The sequence below is a fragment of the Stenella coeruleoalba genome (assembly GCF_951394435.1).
Source record: "Stenella coeruleoalba genome assembly, chromosome: 2".
In the NCBI taxonomy this organism is placed as follows: domain Eukaryota; kingdom Metazoa; phylum Chordata; class Mammalia; order Artiodactyla; family Delphinidae; genus Stenella; species Stenella coeruleoalba.
The window spans coordinates 148,227,709-148,244,655 of record NC_137147.1 but is presented as its reverse complement, the minus strand read 5'-3'; the positions used below and the strand labels follow the sequence as shown (position 1 = coordinate 148,244,655).

At 36.7% G+C, this 16,947-nt stretch overlaps 1 protein-coding gene across 1 annotated transcript in view; it reads right to left on the bottom strand.

Moving 5' to 3' along the window:
- The window catches only part of ADAM10 (ADAM metallopeptidase domain 10), a 111,193-nt gene that overhangs the window by 45,822 nt on the left and 48,424 nt on the right, over window positions 1-16,947 (bottom strand). Inside the window, exons 5-6 of the mRNA XM_079914873.1 lie at window positions 9,947-10,047; window positions 3,129-3,278 (exon numbers count right to left, since the gene is read on the bottom strand). Coding sequence (XP_079770999.1) covers window positions 3,129-3,278; window positions 9,947-10,047 — 251 coding nt within the window. The remainder of the gene's footprint in view (window positions 1-3,128; window positions 3,279-9,946; window positions 10,048-16,947) is intronic.

The window sequence follows — 16,947 nt, the reverse complement described above, 5'->3', positions numbered from 1 at the left end:
TGGATATTTTGAATATGTCTGCTATCTCCCACGTGGTATAACGTTGATTGTTCTCAATTAATGTCTCGATTTGATTGCTATCAACTTCAACTGGTCTACCTAGCCGTGGAGCATCGTCCAGTGAGAAATCTCCAGCACGAAACTTTGCAAACCACTTCTGACACGTTTGATCAGTCACAGCACCTTCTCCATACACTACACAAATCTTTTTTCGCGTTTCAGCTGTGTTTTTACCTTTCATGAAATAATAAAGCATAATATGCCAAATGTTTTTCTTCCATCTTCAATATTAAAATGGCTACACAAAAATTCACCAATTTTGATAAGTTTTTTTTTAATGCATGCTGATCTGACAGCTGTCACAATGCAATCTAACAAAATTGTTTCAAATGAAATTAAAGACAATTAAGCACTACTAGTGACATCTTATGGAAAAACTGAACGAACTTTTTGGCCAACCCAGTAAAACTTGGTTTCCTCAATTCCATCCTGCAATGTCATACCTCATTGCCTTTTCGCATGCTGCTTCCTTATGCCTAGGGTATCTACCCCTTAGATTCAGCTCAAACATCTTCTGTGAATATCTCCCTGATAATATCAGGACACTCAGTCGGTCTCTGACTTTAGTCTTTCCATTGATGCAATAGTACATATTCTGTAAGTTTTGTCCACCATTTACTATATGGTAGGCGCTGTTTTAGGTGCTGGAGGTACAGGGGTAAACAAAATTGAGAAGGTCCCTATAAATTTACAGATTTATTCTAGAGGGGGAGGAAGGGAAGGAAGTAATACAAATATAAATAACATACATTCAGATTTTGCTAAATTCTAAGAAGAGGTAAACAGGGTGATAGAACACAAAAAGATCCTCTTTTTCCTAGCTGACTCCCAACTTAACTCTCTGGCTTCTAAACCACTCTATATACAACCTTCCCATCTTCATTTACAAAAAGCACTCTTGCTACCACTTACGTGAAAACATGCATATATATATAGGTTCGAAACTATTTTCAAAGAAATTATATAAACATAAATAGTCAAGTAAAAGCATTAACAATAATAATTTCAAAAGTAGCCCTAGTTGCCAAACAATGATAAAGAATACCATAACACTGCTGATAAAGTCCATTATAAATCTGCTATCTACCCTCAGCTTGGCCTAGCAATCCCTTATCCAATTCTCACTGTTCCTTCTCCACCCCCAACAGTGGTAGTTCAAACATTTTTCCACAGATGATTGATCAGACATCTTACTTTACTGAGGGTTCATCTTGATCGCCTGCTCTTTTAACCTTCCAACTTTTCTTTCTTTCTTTTTTAATATTTATTTATTTATTTGGCTGCGCCGGGTCTTAGTTGCGGCAGGCGGGCTCCTTAGCTGCAGCATGCATGTGGGATCTAGTTCCCTGACCAGGGATCAAACCAGGGTCCCCTGCATTGGGAGCATGGAGTCTTATCCATTGCGCCACCAGGGAAGTCCCCAAACTTTTCTATCTTTATGCATTTCTATCTCCCTCAAATGGTAACTCTTCCTTAAAGAGTAACTTTTCTATATTCTTAACCCCAATCTTTACTGGATCTTCAAACACATTGTTTCTCATCAGTTTTTATTTCTCATATCTAACACTGTTTCTCTACTGGATCATTTTCCTCTTCTGACCAACTTCTCATGTATCCCCCTTTCACTCAAATATTCCATATTATTCCTGACACCATTTTTTTTCTGTTTTTCACATCTCTTGAAACCCTAACTGCTCCTGCCAACCCATTCCTTATTGTTCACAATGTTTTTACCCTCACAACTTTATTGAGAGCTTGCTTAAAGTCCATCAATAATATTCTAATAACTAAAAATCAGCTAACCTTTATAATCATTCTTTCTTTTTTTCAGCATTACTGAGGTATAAATGACAAATAAAATGTAAGATATTTAAAGTGTACGTCATGATTTGACATACATATAAAATATATATTGTATATTTGACATACATATACATCGAGTTAATTACTTTGTAGTCATTCTCTTTGGTATCTCCACATGACACTATTGGTTATGCATTTTGTTGTGAAACTTTGCTTATTCCTTGGCTAATCCTATTTTATCTCCTACCTCTTTAACTATTATATTTTAGCCCATAGCTTCTCCTTGTCATCCTATTCACTATAAAGAGATTTTATCTCCCAGTTCCTTCCCTTTTGATTTCATTCTCTCTCCTTATTTTAACTATCTCTTTTGCACCCTTAAATTCCATGCAGAAAGCTCAAGGCTAACCTCTCCCAAGCTCCAGTTCTACATTTTCAATACCCTATCATCACCATGTACATGGGCTTTTAAACATGTCTAAAAGTAAGTTCATCACCACCAACAAAATACCATTTATACTAATGACACCTCCACCCTCTCACTCTCAAATCCTTGGACTCAAAATGCATTCATCAAACTCTCACTGGATACCTTCAAAATGAAGGATATTTTGGGCTTCCCTGGTGACGCAGTGGTTGAGAGTCCGCCTGCCGATGCAGGGGACGTGGGTTCGTGCCCTGGTCCAGGAAGATCCCACATGCCGCGGAGCGGCTGGGCCCGTGAGCCATGGCCGCTGAGCCTGCGCGTCTGGAGCCTGTGCTCCGCAACGGGAGAGGCCACAGCAGTGAGAGCCCCACGTACCGCAAAAAAAAAAAAAAAAAGGATATTTTGAAGAGTGTCTCCGAAAAATTTATACTTCAATAAGACACAAATGCAGATAGCAATGTAACTTAGAAAGTGTTAAGTATAAGGAGAACACAGAATAGAAATTAAAGATTCTTATTGGAAAGACTCCTCTACCTTTCCCTCCTTTAAGCCACAAATGACAATTTGACCCTCTCTTCCAAGCTAAGCTCCCAGTGTCATCTCCTTCATGAAATCATTTTCTTACATCTCTCTTTAGAATGACACTAAAATATCCTAACTGGTCTTTCAGTTATTTGTGTTCTTACCTTACATATTTTCTCGTATCACAATTGAAAATACATACTCTTTATTTTTCCAAAATGAGATACGTACTAACTTTAATTTTTAGAGGAATATACAGGTATAATGAAACAATATGAGAATATGAAAACTAAAATAGTAGCAAAATTATAAATACCTGGGCAATCACAGCCTCTCGTGTTCCATAATATTTAAAAAACAGATGATCAGTCTGAATATAAAGCTGACAAGTATTTTTTTCAGCTGAAGTTGTACGTTTTTTCCTCAGGAGTTCTGGACCGTTAATAGCATGTTCTTCTTGAGGTGTCTATATGTCAAAAAGAGTCATTTCTAATCATCAGTATGCTTCACTGTTATAATTTTATATAGTTAAGAATACACATTATAAACAATTTCACTTTCTACTTTATTATGTAAGACCATAGGTATTTCCTTGCACTGTTAAAAATTCTTCATAAACACCACTTTCAGTCTCATAACATTCTACTATATAGATGACTTATTTATTCAAGCAATTCTTTAACTTTGAAACATTTTCAAAACATACTATTTAATACGTAAATATAAAGCAAGGCTTACAGTAGTTTACAATACTTTGATGTCTTCCTCTACCTCACCTCTAATACCCAATCTATCACCCAGCCCTGTCAGATTTAGCTTCTAAATACTTAGGGCATCTGCCCATTACCTCTAGCTCCATCACATTAGCCCAAGCCACACTTATTACCTAGAGTATTGCAATCTGAGCGATGGGAATCTACCTCTATCCACTTCTGCCTTCAATCTAATCTTCATACTGCAATCCTTTCAAAAAACAATTTTGAAAATATTACCCACCTGCATTTGTAATTCAGTGATTTCCTATGGCTCTAAGGATAAAGTCGTAAACCCTTTATATGCACCACCCAGTCAGCACTGCAGACTCTACTTACCTGTCCAGTTTCGTCCCGTTCCATATTACTTCACAGAGAGACCCTACTACATTACCCAACTCTAGCTCTCTGTGCTACAGCTACATAGGCCTTCTTTCCAACCCTCCAACACACGGTCTGCATCCTGTCACAGTCTTTTGCACATGGTGATGCTGTCTCTCCTGATCTAATTAACTTCTTTTCTTCAGACTTAGCAAAGACCAATTCACCCATCATACCACCTCACAGAACCATGTACCCATGTCCTTTACAGTTTATCATGTGGTTATTTGTTTATTTTCTGTCCCCAGCCCACCACCATTACTTCAACCACTAGAATGAGAGTTCTGGAAAGAAGAAATTATCTCAGTGTTTGCGTCTCACTATACTGCTATCAGCTAACACACACTTCACAGGCAAACAGTAGACACTCAATAAGTATTTGTTTAAATAATTAACACTGCTATTGAATCGAAGCACTTAAACATTTGTTGACATCTAAAAGCACCATGTTAAGTGAATTTTGATGACAGAGTAATAGAGAATTCAACTTAAATTAATTAAATTTTAAGCCACAATTCCAAATTTACACTCACATTTTATAATTTCCTTCTCCCTTGACAACTCCATGTTTGACTGTTCTCTTAGTTACTGTCTTCATTGTACTTTTATCTATTTTCGCTCAGTACATCATTCTAGGATGGCAGTTACTGTTTCAGCACATTCCATTGTCTTCTGGTTTCAACTGTTTCCAATGAGAAATGAGCTGTCATTTTTACTGTTGCTTCTCTGAAGGTGACTAGACTTTTTTTATTGGTTGCTTTTAAGAGTATATTCTTTGGTTTTTAGACTTCTCTAATATTGTGCTAGTGTTATTTTCTTTGTGAAAGACTTTTCCTGCGCTAATTACAGGGTTTACTAAATTTGTTGTTTGATATTCTCTGTCATATGTGGAATTCTCAGCCACCATCTGTCCCTATTTCACTCATTTTTTCTCCTTCTGAGATATCAATTACACATACTTTAGGCCTTTTTAATGTATCACCTATGTCTCTTAAAGCTCTTTTCTGTATTTTCTACACTTTTGTTTCTAAGTGGTTTACCCTATTTTTTTATGACGTACTATTCAGGCCTAAGCCCGTCAAATTCTTCGTTTCTGTTGTTATATTTTTCCATTCTAGAATTTCCATTAGGTTCTTTTGTTCATTTTCAATTTTCTGCTGAAATTTTTAATTTCCTCTTTATGTACTTGTTATAAAGTCTGTATCTGTGTCTGGTCATTTCATTATTCACATACCTTTAGGTTGTTTACATGTCTGACACCCCAGCTATACTGTAAGCTCTCTGAGGGTGTATACCTGTCATTTATTCTTGAATGGCTAATGTCTGATAAATAATTTTTTCCCTCTCACTCTTCCATCATGTTGTCTCATTTGCTAATGTGATTATTTTGAACTGAGTGCCAGACAATGTGCATGGAAAACCATAGATATAATCTGAGGCTTCAAGTAATGATATCTTTCTCAAGAGAAGATCTGTTTTCACTTCTGGCAGGCAATGAGCCTTGGTGCACTAGTAATCCTCGATTACCTTAATCCAATCAGAGATTAAGAAGATGTGGTGTGAAACTTTAACCCCCGTGAGGGGAGGCAGAACACTTTCTGATTCACCCTTACTTCTAGGGAGCAGCCCTTCATTCAAGATCGCAACCTGAAGTCCCGAAATAGTAGTTTTATCTTTAGCCTCAAGAATCTGGAGGGTTCTATTCAGCTTTTCAGTCTCTTAGCTACCTCCTCAGGAACTGGAAGATACAGCTAGAGAAAAGGTAGCCCCAAACGTCAGGCTCACCTTCCTAAGTGCCCTCTTTGTTCCCTAAGATCTGGTCCCACACTTCTTCACAGCTTTGTTATCTCTCCAACGCCTTCTAACAAATACACACACATGCAGACACAAACATAACATATATTTTTTAAAATATTCGTATTTTGAGGTCAGGCTGGTCTCTATTAGTTGTTCTAAACAGGAGAAGGACTACTTCTCTATTTCTTGACAACAATATTTTGTCCATGTTATGAATTGTGAATATTGTTTCAAAGTTTATCACTGTCTTCACTTTAAGGTGTCCTTTACTCTTAATTTTCATAGAGTGAAATACATCAATTCTTTAATAGTCAAAGATTCCATGCCTTATTCAAAGTGTTTCTCTACTTCAAAATACAAAATATTTTTTAATATCTTCTTTTGTCAAGTGTCTTTTCAAATGCTTTTGCCCTTTTTTTTTTTTTTTTTTTTTTTTGCTGTACGCAGGCATCTCACTGTCGTGGCCTCTTCTGTTGCGGAGCACAGGTTCCGGACACACAGGCTCAGCGGCCATGGCTCACGGGCCCAGCCGCTCCGCGGCATGTGGGATCTTCCCGGACCGGGGCACAAACCCATGTCCCCTGCATTGGCAGGCGGACTCTCAACCACTGCGCCACCAGGGAAGCCCTGCCCATTTTTTAATTGAGGTTTGATCATTTTTTAAAAACTGAGTTATAAGAGTTCTTGGTATATTCTGGAAAAGCCTTCTGTCAGATATATGTACTGCTGACATTTTTCTCACAGTCTGTGGCTTCTTTTTACATTTTCTTAACTGTATCTTTTGAGAAGTTTTTAATTTTGACAAAGTCGAGTTCGTAATTTTTTTCAGCAGGGTATTTCTGTGTCCTAAGAAATTGTTGTCTATTCCAAAGTCACAAAAATTTCCTCCATGTTTTTATCTAGAAGTTTATGTTTTAGCTTTAAGCATACAGATTTATTATCCGTTTTGAGTTTATTTTTGTATAAGGTGTAATGGTATAAGTTGAGGTGTTTTTTTTTTATGGATATTCAATTGTTCCAGTACTATCTGTCAGACTGCTCTTTCGTCCTTTAAATTACCTTGGGACTTTTGTGAAAATCAACTGGCCAAATGGATATGGACTCTCTATTCTGTTCCATGACCTGTAAGTCTATCCTGAGGTCAAGATGACACCATCTTGATTACTGCAGCTTTATAGTAAATCTCAAAATCAGGTAGTATAAGTCCTCTAGCTTTTGTTCTTTTTTGAAAATTGTTTTGGCTATTCTAGGTCCTTTACATTTCCATATAACTTTGAAAACCTGTTTGTCAATTACTAGATAAATCCCCACTAGGGGATTATATTTGGTTCTTTTATTATAATTACTATTCTCTTTGTTTTCATAGTTTTTTGAACACATTAATATTAGTTGTTTCAAAGCCCTCATGTGCTAATGCCTGTAATTTCTAGTCTGTTTCCATCTGGGTGGTATTTTGTTCTGATTATGGATCACCTTTTCCAACTTCTTGAGCTTCTGGTCATCTAGCAATGTTTTCTGAACATCTGACATTCTGCATGCTACATTGTTGAGTATCTGTATTCAGTGTCCTTCTTTAACAAGTATTATTGAGCTTTGCTCTGACAGGCAACTAATTTACTTGAAAATCACCTTGATCTTTCTGAAGCTTGGTTTTTCAGCTTAGTTAGGACAGGTCTGGAGTAGCCTTTAGTCTAGGGTGAGATTAGCCTACTCCAAGCATGGCTTGGGATCTCTACCAAGTACAATTTCTGATTGTTGTTTCAGTTCATAGATTCCTCAGTAGTTTTTCTTTCTCGGGTAGTTTTCTCATAGAATCTCACCCTGTGCATGCACAGCTTAGAATCCGGCTAAGATTCAAGGCAACCCCTGTGCAGACATCTAGAGCTTTTTTTCAGCATAGCTCTCTCCTCTCAGGTACTATGTCCATAAATCCAGATACCTCAGTCTTCCAGAACCTGAACATATCTCTTCAATTGTGCAACAGCGCTGTGCACTTCTTACTCTTCTTGAAATGCCCTTCATTGTGCCATTCCTAAAATTTTTCCTCCAGTCAAAAAGTCAGGGAAATCACAGAGATACTTATTTCTCCTCTCTCAGGTATCTCAATCCTGTACTGCCTGTTGGCCAATATTTGAAAACAATTGTTTCTTTTTTCTGTTGTTGTTCTTGTTTTGTTTTCCAGTTGTTTTTTGCAGGATGGCTAGTTGGATACCAGTTACTCTATCACAGCTGGAAAGGGAAATCTCCACTTACTTGTTCTAAGAGTTTCAAAGTTTTCGTTTTAGTACTTTATAGAGTTTTGTTTTGTTTTAAATATAATGTGAGATGAAGATCCAACTTCATTTTTTCCAAATGGATAAACATTTTCTCTGGCTCCATTTATTCAATAGTCTCTATTTTCCTCCCTGATTTGAGATTTCACCTCTACCACATAACAAAGTTTCATATACGTATGGATCTGTTCCTGAGCACTCAATTTTATTCCTCTGGTCAATTTGTACATCCCTATGCTGAAAGTACACTCTCAATTACTAGAGTCAGTCTTAATATCTTCCAGGGTAAATCTCTCTTTCCTGTTCATCACCTTCAGATGGGCCTCATTTCTTCTTAGCCTTCACTTTTCCTTGTAACATTTTAGACCCATCAAGTGCTGTGAAAAATCATGTTGTAATTTGTATGGAATTGCACTGAATCTACAAATCAATATGGGGAAATTAATGTTTTTATATTAGGTATTATGTTCCATTTTATATAGTATATCTCTCCATAATAAAATCAATCATCTGTAATATTTCTTATAAAATTTTGTAATTTTCCTTATACAGGTCTTATAATTCGTTGTTACATTTATTCTTTGATACATAATATTCTTGATATTATTTTTAATGGTGTCCTCTCTTACATGACATTTCTGGTGGTCTGCTGCTGATATAAAAAAATACAACCTACATTTGTATATTAAATGTTGTGTCTAGCCACTGTTAAACTGTATTATATCTAGCAATCTATACTCTCAGCCTCTCTATCCACATTGCCGATACCTTAGTACAAGCCACTATCACTTCTCAACTGAATAACTGCAACAACTCGTAATTAGTCTCCTTGTCTCTAGTTTTGCACCTCACTCTGAAGTTAAGAATTCTTTACTGGTCTTGCTATCTCTCTGGCCTTGTATATACTGTTCCTCCTCTTTCCATCTCTTCATGGTCAACCTAACTTCTGCTTTTTCTTTTAGTTTCTGATTATTGTCCTCAAACACTTGCAAGGCTAGGTTAACTAGTCTTCTTGTGTGTAGAATATCACTCTTTGCTTAATCTTCTTCCATTTCTTACTATCTTCAATTTTTCTGTGTCTCCAATTAAACTAAAAACTTTGTGAGGACAAGCCTTCATCTTAATTTCCACATATTCCCAGAACCTATCACAGATCTTCTGACATATGGGAGATCAATACAAAATTGTTCAATGAATACAAGAATAAAATCTCACTTAGACTTAAAAGACCCATTTGAAATGGTATTATTTATGCCATTTTGCAGATCAAGAAACATACAAATCTGCATTTGTGACTCAAGAAATGTTAATCCATGCTACTACTTTTAGAACGGATGTTCAAAATATATGATGTTTTATTATAAAAATAAATTTTTTTTAATTTTAAACTTGTGTTTTAAATAACCATAAAACTACCACCTATAAATGAAATAAAGGAGGTCAAAAAAAGAATAAAACGTCAACAGTCAATGGCAGAAAAACTTACGATTAAAATATCAAAAGTATGATGATTTTTATTAGGGTAACTAACTATCTTGGTTTGCTTAGAGACACATGATTTTCAATGTTAAACTGGAGAAGTCTCAGGCAAACCAGTGGGAAGTTGGTCACTCTAATTTTCATATTAATACAAACACATTTATACAAAATACATGTTCAGACTGGATATTTTTTAATTTTATGATAAAACATGTAAGAGAATATTTTGGACACCTTATGTTTTTTGGGTCATGCAGATTTGTACTCAAATTGCAGCATCACACCTTTATTATAAGCAAGTTACTTGGCCTCTTTGAGCATTAAAAAATATAAATATTTCCTGACGGCAGTATAAATCTTTTAGAAATCCTAGAACATACATTTTTAATGCAGAAACACATACCCAAGTTCACTTCCATTTCTTAAACACAAGTTTGTATTAAAATCCTTACCTGTGTTACTTCTTCCACACCAGTCATCTGGTACTTCCTCATCCTTTCAAATACTGAGTGATCTGCACAGCCCCCCTGTGGACCATACTTATGGGGATAGTCTAAAATACAAAGAAGAAATATTATTACTGTCACATGTTTAGGTATTACCAATTATCTTATAAACGAAAATTTAACTGTCATAATTAATGAAAGCCATAAATGCTTATTGGGTTCCAATGGGAAAGGCATTATGCTAGGCATTCTACTTTTAAAACCAGGCAGGTTCTGAAGTTCTCCTTCAACATCAATGGTCTCTAAGTTTTTGTCATATGAATGATTTGTGAATTCTAAAAAAGAACAATAATCATTCTTTATTCTGCGTTTAACTTTCCCAACCTGTCCCACTTCAGATATATAGAGCATTTTAACACTGCAATTTACTTCATTCTGTAATTTATAACTTTCCGTTCAAAACATTAAATTTCTTATTCTGCAAATGTACAAAGCTACCTCAGTTTGAACTACAGTTGGGCAAATATATCATATTTGGTTTGAATTCCTTCAATGAATACCAACTAGTCATAAGGGAAAGTAACCTAGAAACATGCTCCATGGCATAGTAAAAGCAGATTGAGTTTAAATTTCTTCAATGTATAATTCAAGTGAATGCTTTGTAAAGCAATAACTATTTTATTATCACTTGTTTTCCCTTTATAGTTAAACAGTGATTAATTTAGCCTTAACTGAATTGTTTCTATTTCCAGACAGCTGTTCAATTTAGTGTAGTCATTTAAAAGTTTATTCCACTCTCTCAAAGTTCACATACTTCCCTTGTTAAGGTTCTCCTTAGTTCATGAACATATTTTATAATTCAATCTACTACCCATAATTAAGAGAACTATCAAAATAAAATATAAAAAAAATATTTTTTAAATATTAAAAAAATATAAAATAAAATAAAATATAGAGACATGGGTTAGAGGGGAAGCACTGAAACATCCTTAAGTAGCATATAGTTATAATGCACAGAATTATAATTAGAAACACTGTTTCTTAAGTAAATCTAGAACCTGAAGTGGACACTAGTGACCTATTTCACTGGAACTACTAACTAAATATCACAATACAAATCTAAACTGGCAGGTAGCAGGTAGGGGTTATGGACAACCTACTTACATTGATATAACAGCTCTGATTTAAACGTTAGTTTTCACCAGAGGTCAAGATTGCAACAGCTGTAAAATTCCAACCAATAAATGTGGAAGAAATGATAGCCTTAGGGACTTCCCTGGTGGCACAGTGGTTAAGAATCCGCCTGCCAATGCAGGGGACATGGATTCGAGCCCTGGTCCGGGAAGATCCCACATGCCACGGAGCAACTAAGCCCGTGCACCACAACTACTGAGCCTGCACTCTACAGCCTGTGAGCCACAACTACTGAAGCCCATGTGCCACAACTACTGAAGCCCACATGCCTAGAGCCCATGCTCTGCAACAAGAGAAGCCACCACAATGAGAAGCCCACGCACCGCAACGAAGAGTAGGCCCCGCTCTCAGTAACTAGAGAAAACTCGCGTGCAGCAGTGAAGACTCAATGCAACCAAAAATTAAATAAATGAATAAATAAATAAATTTATTAAAAAAAAAATCAAGGGGGAACCCCAGAACTCTCCCTGTTCTTAGGAAGACATTCCCTTGACCCTCACTTACCTAAACACTCACAGCTATCTACCACTTCCTGCCTTGGGAACATCAAGACTATTTTCATTGGGGCTCAGCTTTTATAGTCATGAGACTACACCACCAAGTACTCCAGTTTACTATAAGTTTTTGCTGCCTCCAATTCACTACTTCCCTCTATTACCTTATTTATAGCTCCTAACTCACTGTCACTCTCTCTGATACCACCCCATCATAATTCTTAGTGATTTCAACATTCATGGGGATGATCCTTCCAATACACTCATCCTACCTTTTCTCCAACTGTCTTCTACCTCAATTTCTGAAACCCCTTCTTAATCTCAACTTTCTCATCCTACTTTCTTTCCACCACTCATCTTTTCAGAACATTCCCTTTAGACTCCAACAATCCTTTGACATCTCAAAAACCCTTCAATCCACCTATGCTACCACCCTGTTCACTAGTGGATATTCTCTCTCTCCTTATTCAGTTTAAATCCCATAGTCAATTATTATTATACTTACTCCACTGCATTTACCTTAAACTCCCTTGCCACCACCCCATTCCCAACTCTCCACCAAAACCTGTTTAAATTCAGCTCTCTACCTATACCACTCCAGTTGAATGGGGCTGGAGAAGCAACTGGTAACTATAACTATTCTCATTCAAAAATTATCATCTGTAACTTCAAGCAGTTCCTTTATGCCACCTGACAATGATAATGTATTTCCAGAGTCCCTTCTCAATCCTATTTCATGTTTAACTACAGGCAGTCCCCACTTTACCACATTATCACAGGCAGTAAAATTGACCATGCAAGCTGAAAGTATGCAAAGTGATCTTAATAATCAATGGGGAAAATTACAACTGCTCCATGACCTTCAAAATTTTTTGTCAAACTACTGAAACTCTCTTGTTATTTATAAATGTGTAGGGGAATTAAAAAACAAAACTATGATCTATATAGTACACTCTAATTTAAAACATTAGAAACATCAAAGGACTTCCCTAGTGGAGCAGTGGTTAAGAATCTGCCGGCAATGCAGGGGACACGGGTTCGAGCCCTGGTCTGGGAAGATCCCACATGCTGCGGGGCAACTAAGCCCGTGTGCCAAAACTACTGAGCCTGCATGCCACAACTACTGAAGCCCACATGCCTAGAACGTGTGCTTCACAACAAGAGAAGCCACCGCAGTGAGAAGCCCGCGCACCACAACAAAGAGTAGCCCCTGCTCGCCGCAACTAGAGAAAGCCCTCGTGCAGCAACGAAGACCCAACACAGCCAAAATTTAATTAATTATTTAAAAAAAGAAACATCAAGAATTAGAATATTTAAAAGAACTAGTGTTTTGTTTCTTTGTAAATTGTATCTTATATATCATAAATTTTATATATGCTTCAAAATCTGTCAGCACAAAACTCTCCCAATAGAAAAAAAGGAATCGAGTATAAAATGTTTCCCATATACTTTCAAAACTTCTAAAAGAGCCTATTTTCCCTGGTCACCACATTAACTATGAAAATGGACAATGACATTTTCCCTCTAAAATTACTGACAATATAATCCCCATTTCTAGAAAAAGCCTTTGTTCAACTAATGAATAAGCCCTCATTGAGATGCTAAATCATAGGATGCAACTGTAGTTCCCCTGAAAAGGCCAAACAGCATATTCTTTCACAAAGAATGAGTCATTGGCGTAGAATATTCAGCTTATTTAAAACAAAGATCAGCTTTAAATCTAAGGCCTTTCTTCCAGTTCCTCTGCATGCCAACCTCTTGCTTCTGTTTTGTTGTAGGAAGCACAGATATAAATAATACATATACTGTGATACCACCTCAAGCAGGAAATAGCTCTAGTTAACTCTCAATCATCCACTCCAGGAAGGGGGAATATTTACAGTACAGATCATCTGCCCAACAGATGTGTAAAACACCCACTTCTCACTACAGACTAACTAGACTAGACTTTATCTCCTCACTACTCCCAGCAAGCCATCCCTCCCTCAACGTGACTGCCAGGTTAGGAATTTGACTGCAGAGTCCAAAGCTTTAGCTATGAGATAACTCTCTAACCATCAAAACTTGGTGTAATTCCTCCAATGACACACTATGACTCACTAAATTCAATCAAATGACCCAACTTTTATGATATTCATTGAATTTAAAAGACAGTGGTTCCACAGACAGATACTGTACCAAAAGTTGATTTGCTAGGTATCTGAAGGGTAGGTAGGTTGGGTCCTTGCCCATGAAAATGCCACTGACTCCCAAAGTTGCCAAAAATCCACAAGGATTCATTGAGACAGTAAAAAGACGAGGAGACTTTTTGTTTTCTTTAAGGAGAGATGATGGGTGTGGAGGAATGGACGGATGGGTCAAGCAGCCCCCAAATACCCTTCCCCCTTCCAATTGCAGTGGACAGAGGTCCCTTTCTCCCTAGTGCCCCTTCCCCCATTCCCCACAACCAGTCTCTGTTTGGGGAGGGTGGGGAGAGCAGGGAGAGAAGGGCATAGTATGAAGGACAGTAAGCTAAAGATGGTCCCCTTTTCAACATGCACTCACAACCCTGCTCTCACAGGAAACAGAAACTCAGAGCTGGTCCAGGCATGTCCCTTCCCACCCTTGTTTTTTAAGAAAGGTTAGTGTTGGGGGCCAAGGGGATCACGGGTATCAGGTCAATAGGAGAAATGTTGCTCTATTATTCTGATCAGGAGACTGTAAAGTGCGTTAGGACAGAAACTTGGCCCTGTTCATCACTGTATCCAATGTATCTGAAAGTGTCTTGTACAGATTAGACACGCAAATGATAAATAAAATAAATTTATTAAGAAAAAAAAAATGATAAGACCTAAAGGGCTATTCACCAAAATGCTAACGGTGGTGGATACACTTCATCTTCTACTTAATTCACAAGCAAAAATATCTATTTTATATAGTCATTTGATAATCAGAAAAACCAAAAATATTTCCAGCTTTAGAGGAAAAGTAGTTTGGAATCATCAAATTTTAGAAGAAACAGGAAGTATTAATGATCTACATACTCACTTTATAACATGAAGAAAATGACACCCAGAAAAGGTAAAGTTACTTACTTGCATAAGGTCACAAAGCTATTCTCAAACTTCATCCTGATTTCCCTTCAAACTACTTTCTCATACAAATGCCATGCCTCAGTTCTGACACATTACCTCTTGTGCTTTTTCCTTACCATGTCTCCCACTAACTTGTGTGATCTTAAGCAAATGAATTAAACTCTGCAACAGTTTTAACTAGTTGATCTACAAGGTCACCTTTTTTTAATTTTTTTTTCATTTTTTGGCTGTGCCACGCAGCATGTGGGATCTTAGTTCCCTGACCAGGGATCAAACCCACACCCCCTGCACTGGTAGCGCAGAGTCTTAACCACTAGACCGCCAGGAAAGTCCCCTACAAGGTTGCCTTTAAGTCCATGATTCTGCAGGGGAACAAAATTTGCCACCCCATGTCTCTCTCTGGCATAAGGATTATTTTAGACTGATTATTTTTAAGAAAACAGAAGACTCAGGAAGTCTTTCTTTTTACCTGCCCTTTAACTGCCTAGAAGAATTTAGATAAAGGGCCTGGTTCAGGAACAGCACTATCAACAGAGAGATCTACAAAGAAAATGGGATAGGTGTGGTAGGAGGAACTTGGCAGGCCCCGGAGACCAAGTCCTCTCTGTGTCCCCTTGTCCCTGCATGGCAGAGCAAACATTTGTTTACCCAACATTTGCTTTTCCATCTTCCTATAATTGTTTTCCTCCCCCTTGAAGTACCAAACCCCTAGCCCCTTCTCCTCTCAAATGCCATATAAACCTCAATTGCCTAACTGGGGCCTCATTTTTCTGATGGAGACCTCGTACATACATAATTAAATTTGATTTTCTCCTTTTAATCTGTCTCATATCAATTTAATTCTTAGACCAGCTAGAAGAACCTAAAAAGGGCAGAGGGCAATTTTTTCCTTCCCCAGCAATTCTAAGCCTCTACAGTTGCTGAAAGCAGTAAAATCCACATCAGTGAATTCCTAGTCTAATGAATATAAATATAAGATAACAAGGTTGCTTACGGAGATTATCTAATCTCCAAATTTATAAACCATGAACAGAATTTAACATTTTTATAATAAATCTTGTATCACAATGTAAAGCAGCTCTTTACCGGGCCCAAGTCCTAGACCAATGTCCTCAGACACACCCACAAGGTCGCTAGCATAAACGTCAAGCATTGAATTGTGCTAGAAGAGATGTGAAAGACCTAGTTTTAGCGCCTCTTATCCCTAGTACATACACACATGTATACTCAATGCTACTTCTACTAGTTTTTCTGTAACTCATCACTCATAAAAGTTGAACCTAAAATGTAAATTTACTCTATTTTTCAGTAGGGAAGATAGCCACACTTCTGCAAAATCAACAATGATACCAAAAATAAAGCCTTAGCTTTCTCCTAATCTTTTTTTTATCTTCACAATAATTGTCTTTACCATCATTAAGTCCCTCGACTTTAGCCACCTTTAAACAAGTCTCTACTAACTTACGATGTAACTAAAAAGAACTGGAGTAAACGCCAGGAAACATGGATCCTTGCCATGAAAATACCTTGCCCAAGTTGCTTAAGACTCTTTAGGCTTCAGTTTCCATCATCTTCAAACTTAGAACTAATTCTAGTCCCTTTTGCAATCGTAATAAAGTTACAGAATTCCGTTGAATTCAGAACTACATCAATCTTCTGGTCTATTCCAGAAAACTCTATTTTCCATGAACAGTTTGCTGATGAGGTATGATGAAGAAACAATGCCCCCCAAAAGAAAATCCCTATTTTTTAAATGCATATGCTTGTGAAGTCTTAATTTAAAACTTTCAAATTCATTCTTCTTACTACCACATCAAACGTCTATAAGCTTTTTCCAAACTCTCAAAACATATGACTTGACAGTATAATGACAACTTATTAAAAACTGCATCTTTAATGCAATATTCAGATGAACAATGAATTAATTTTCTTATTCAATCTGTTTGTAAAAACATCTCAAACACTGCAAAACACAATCATGAGGTGATATTTCTCGGAAAAAAAGAACAAAATTTCCAAATATAATTTTACTTTCTAGGATGAGTTTTAAAGCTGTTTTACAATATAAGAGCTTTGTTATTTTTAAATAATCTTATGTTTCTGAAATGATCATTATGCAGCCAAAATATTTTCTATTTATGTTTTTTAAATAAATATATACAAAAATATATATTGGGTTGGCCAAAAAGTTCATTCAGGGTTTTCCGTAACATCTTACGGAAAACCCTGAATGAATTTTTTGGCC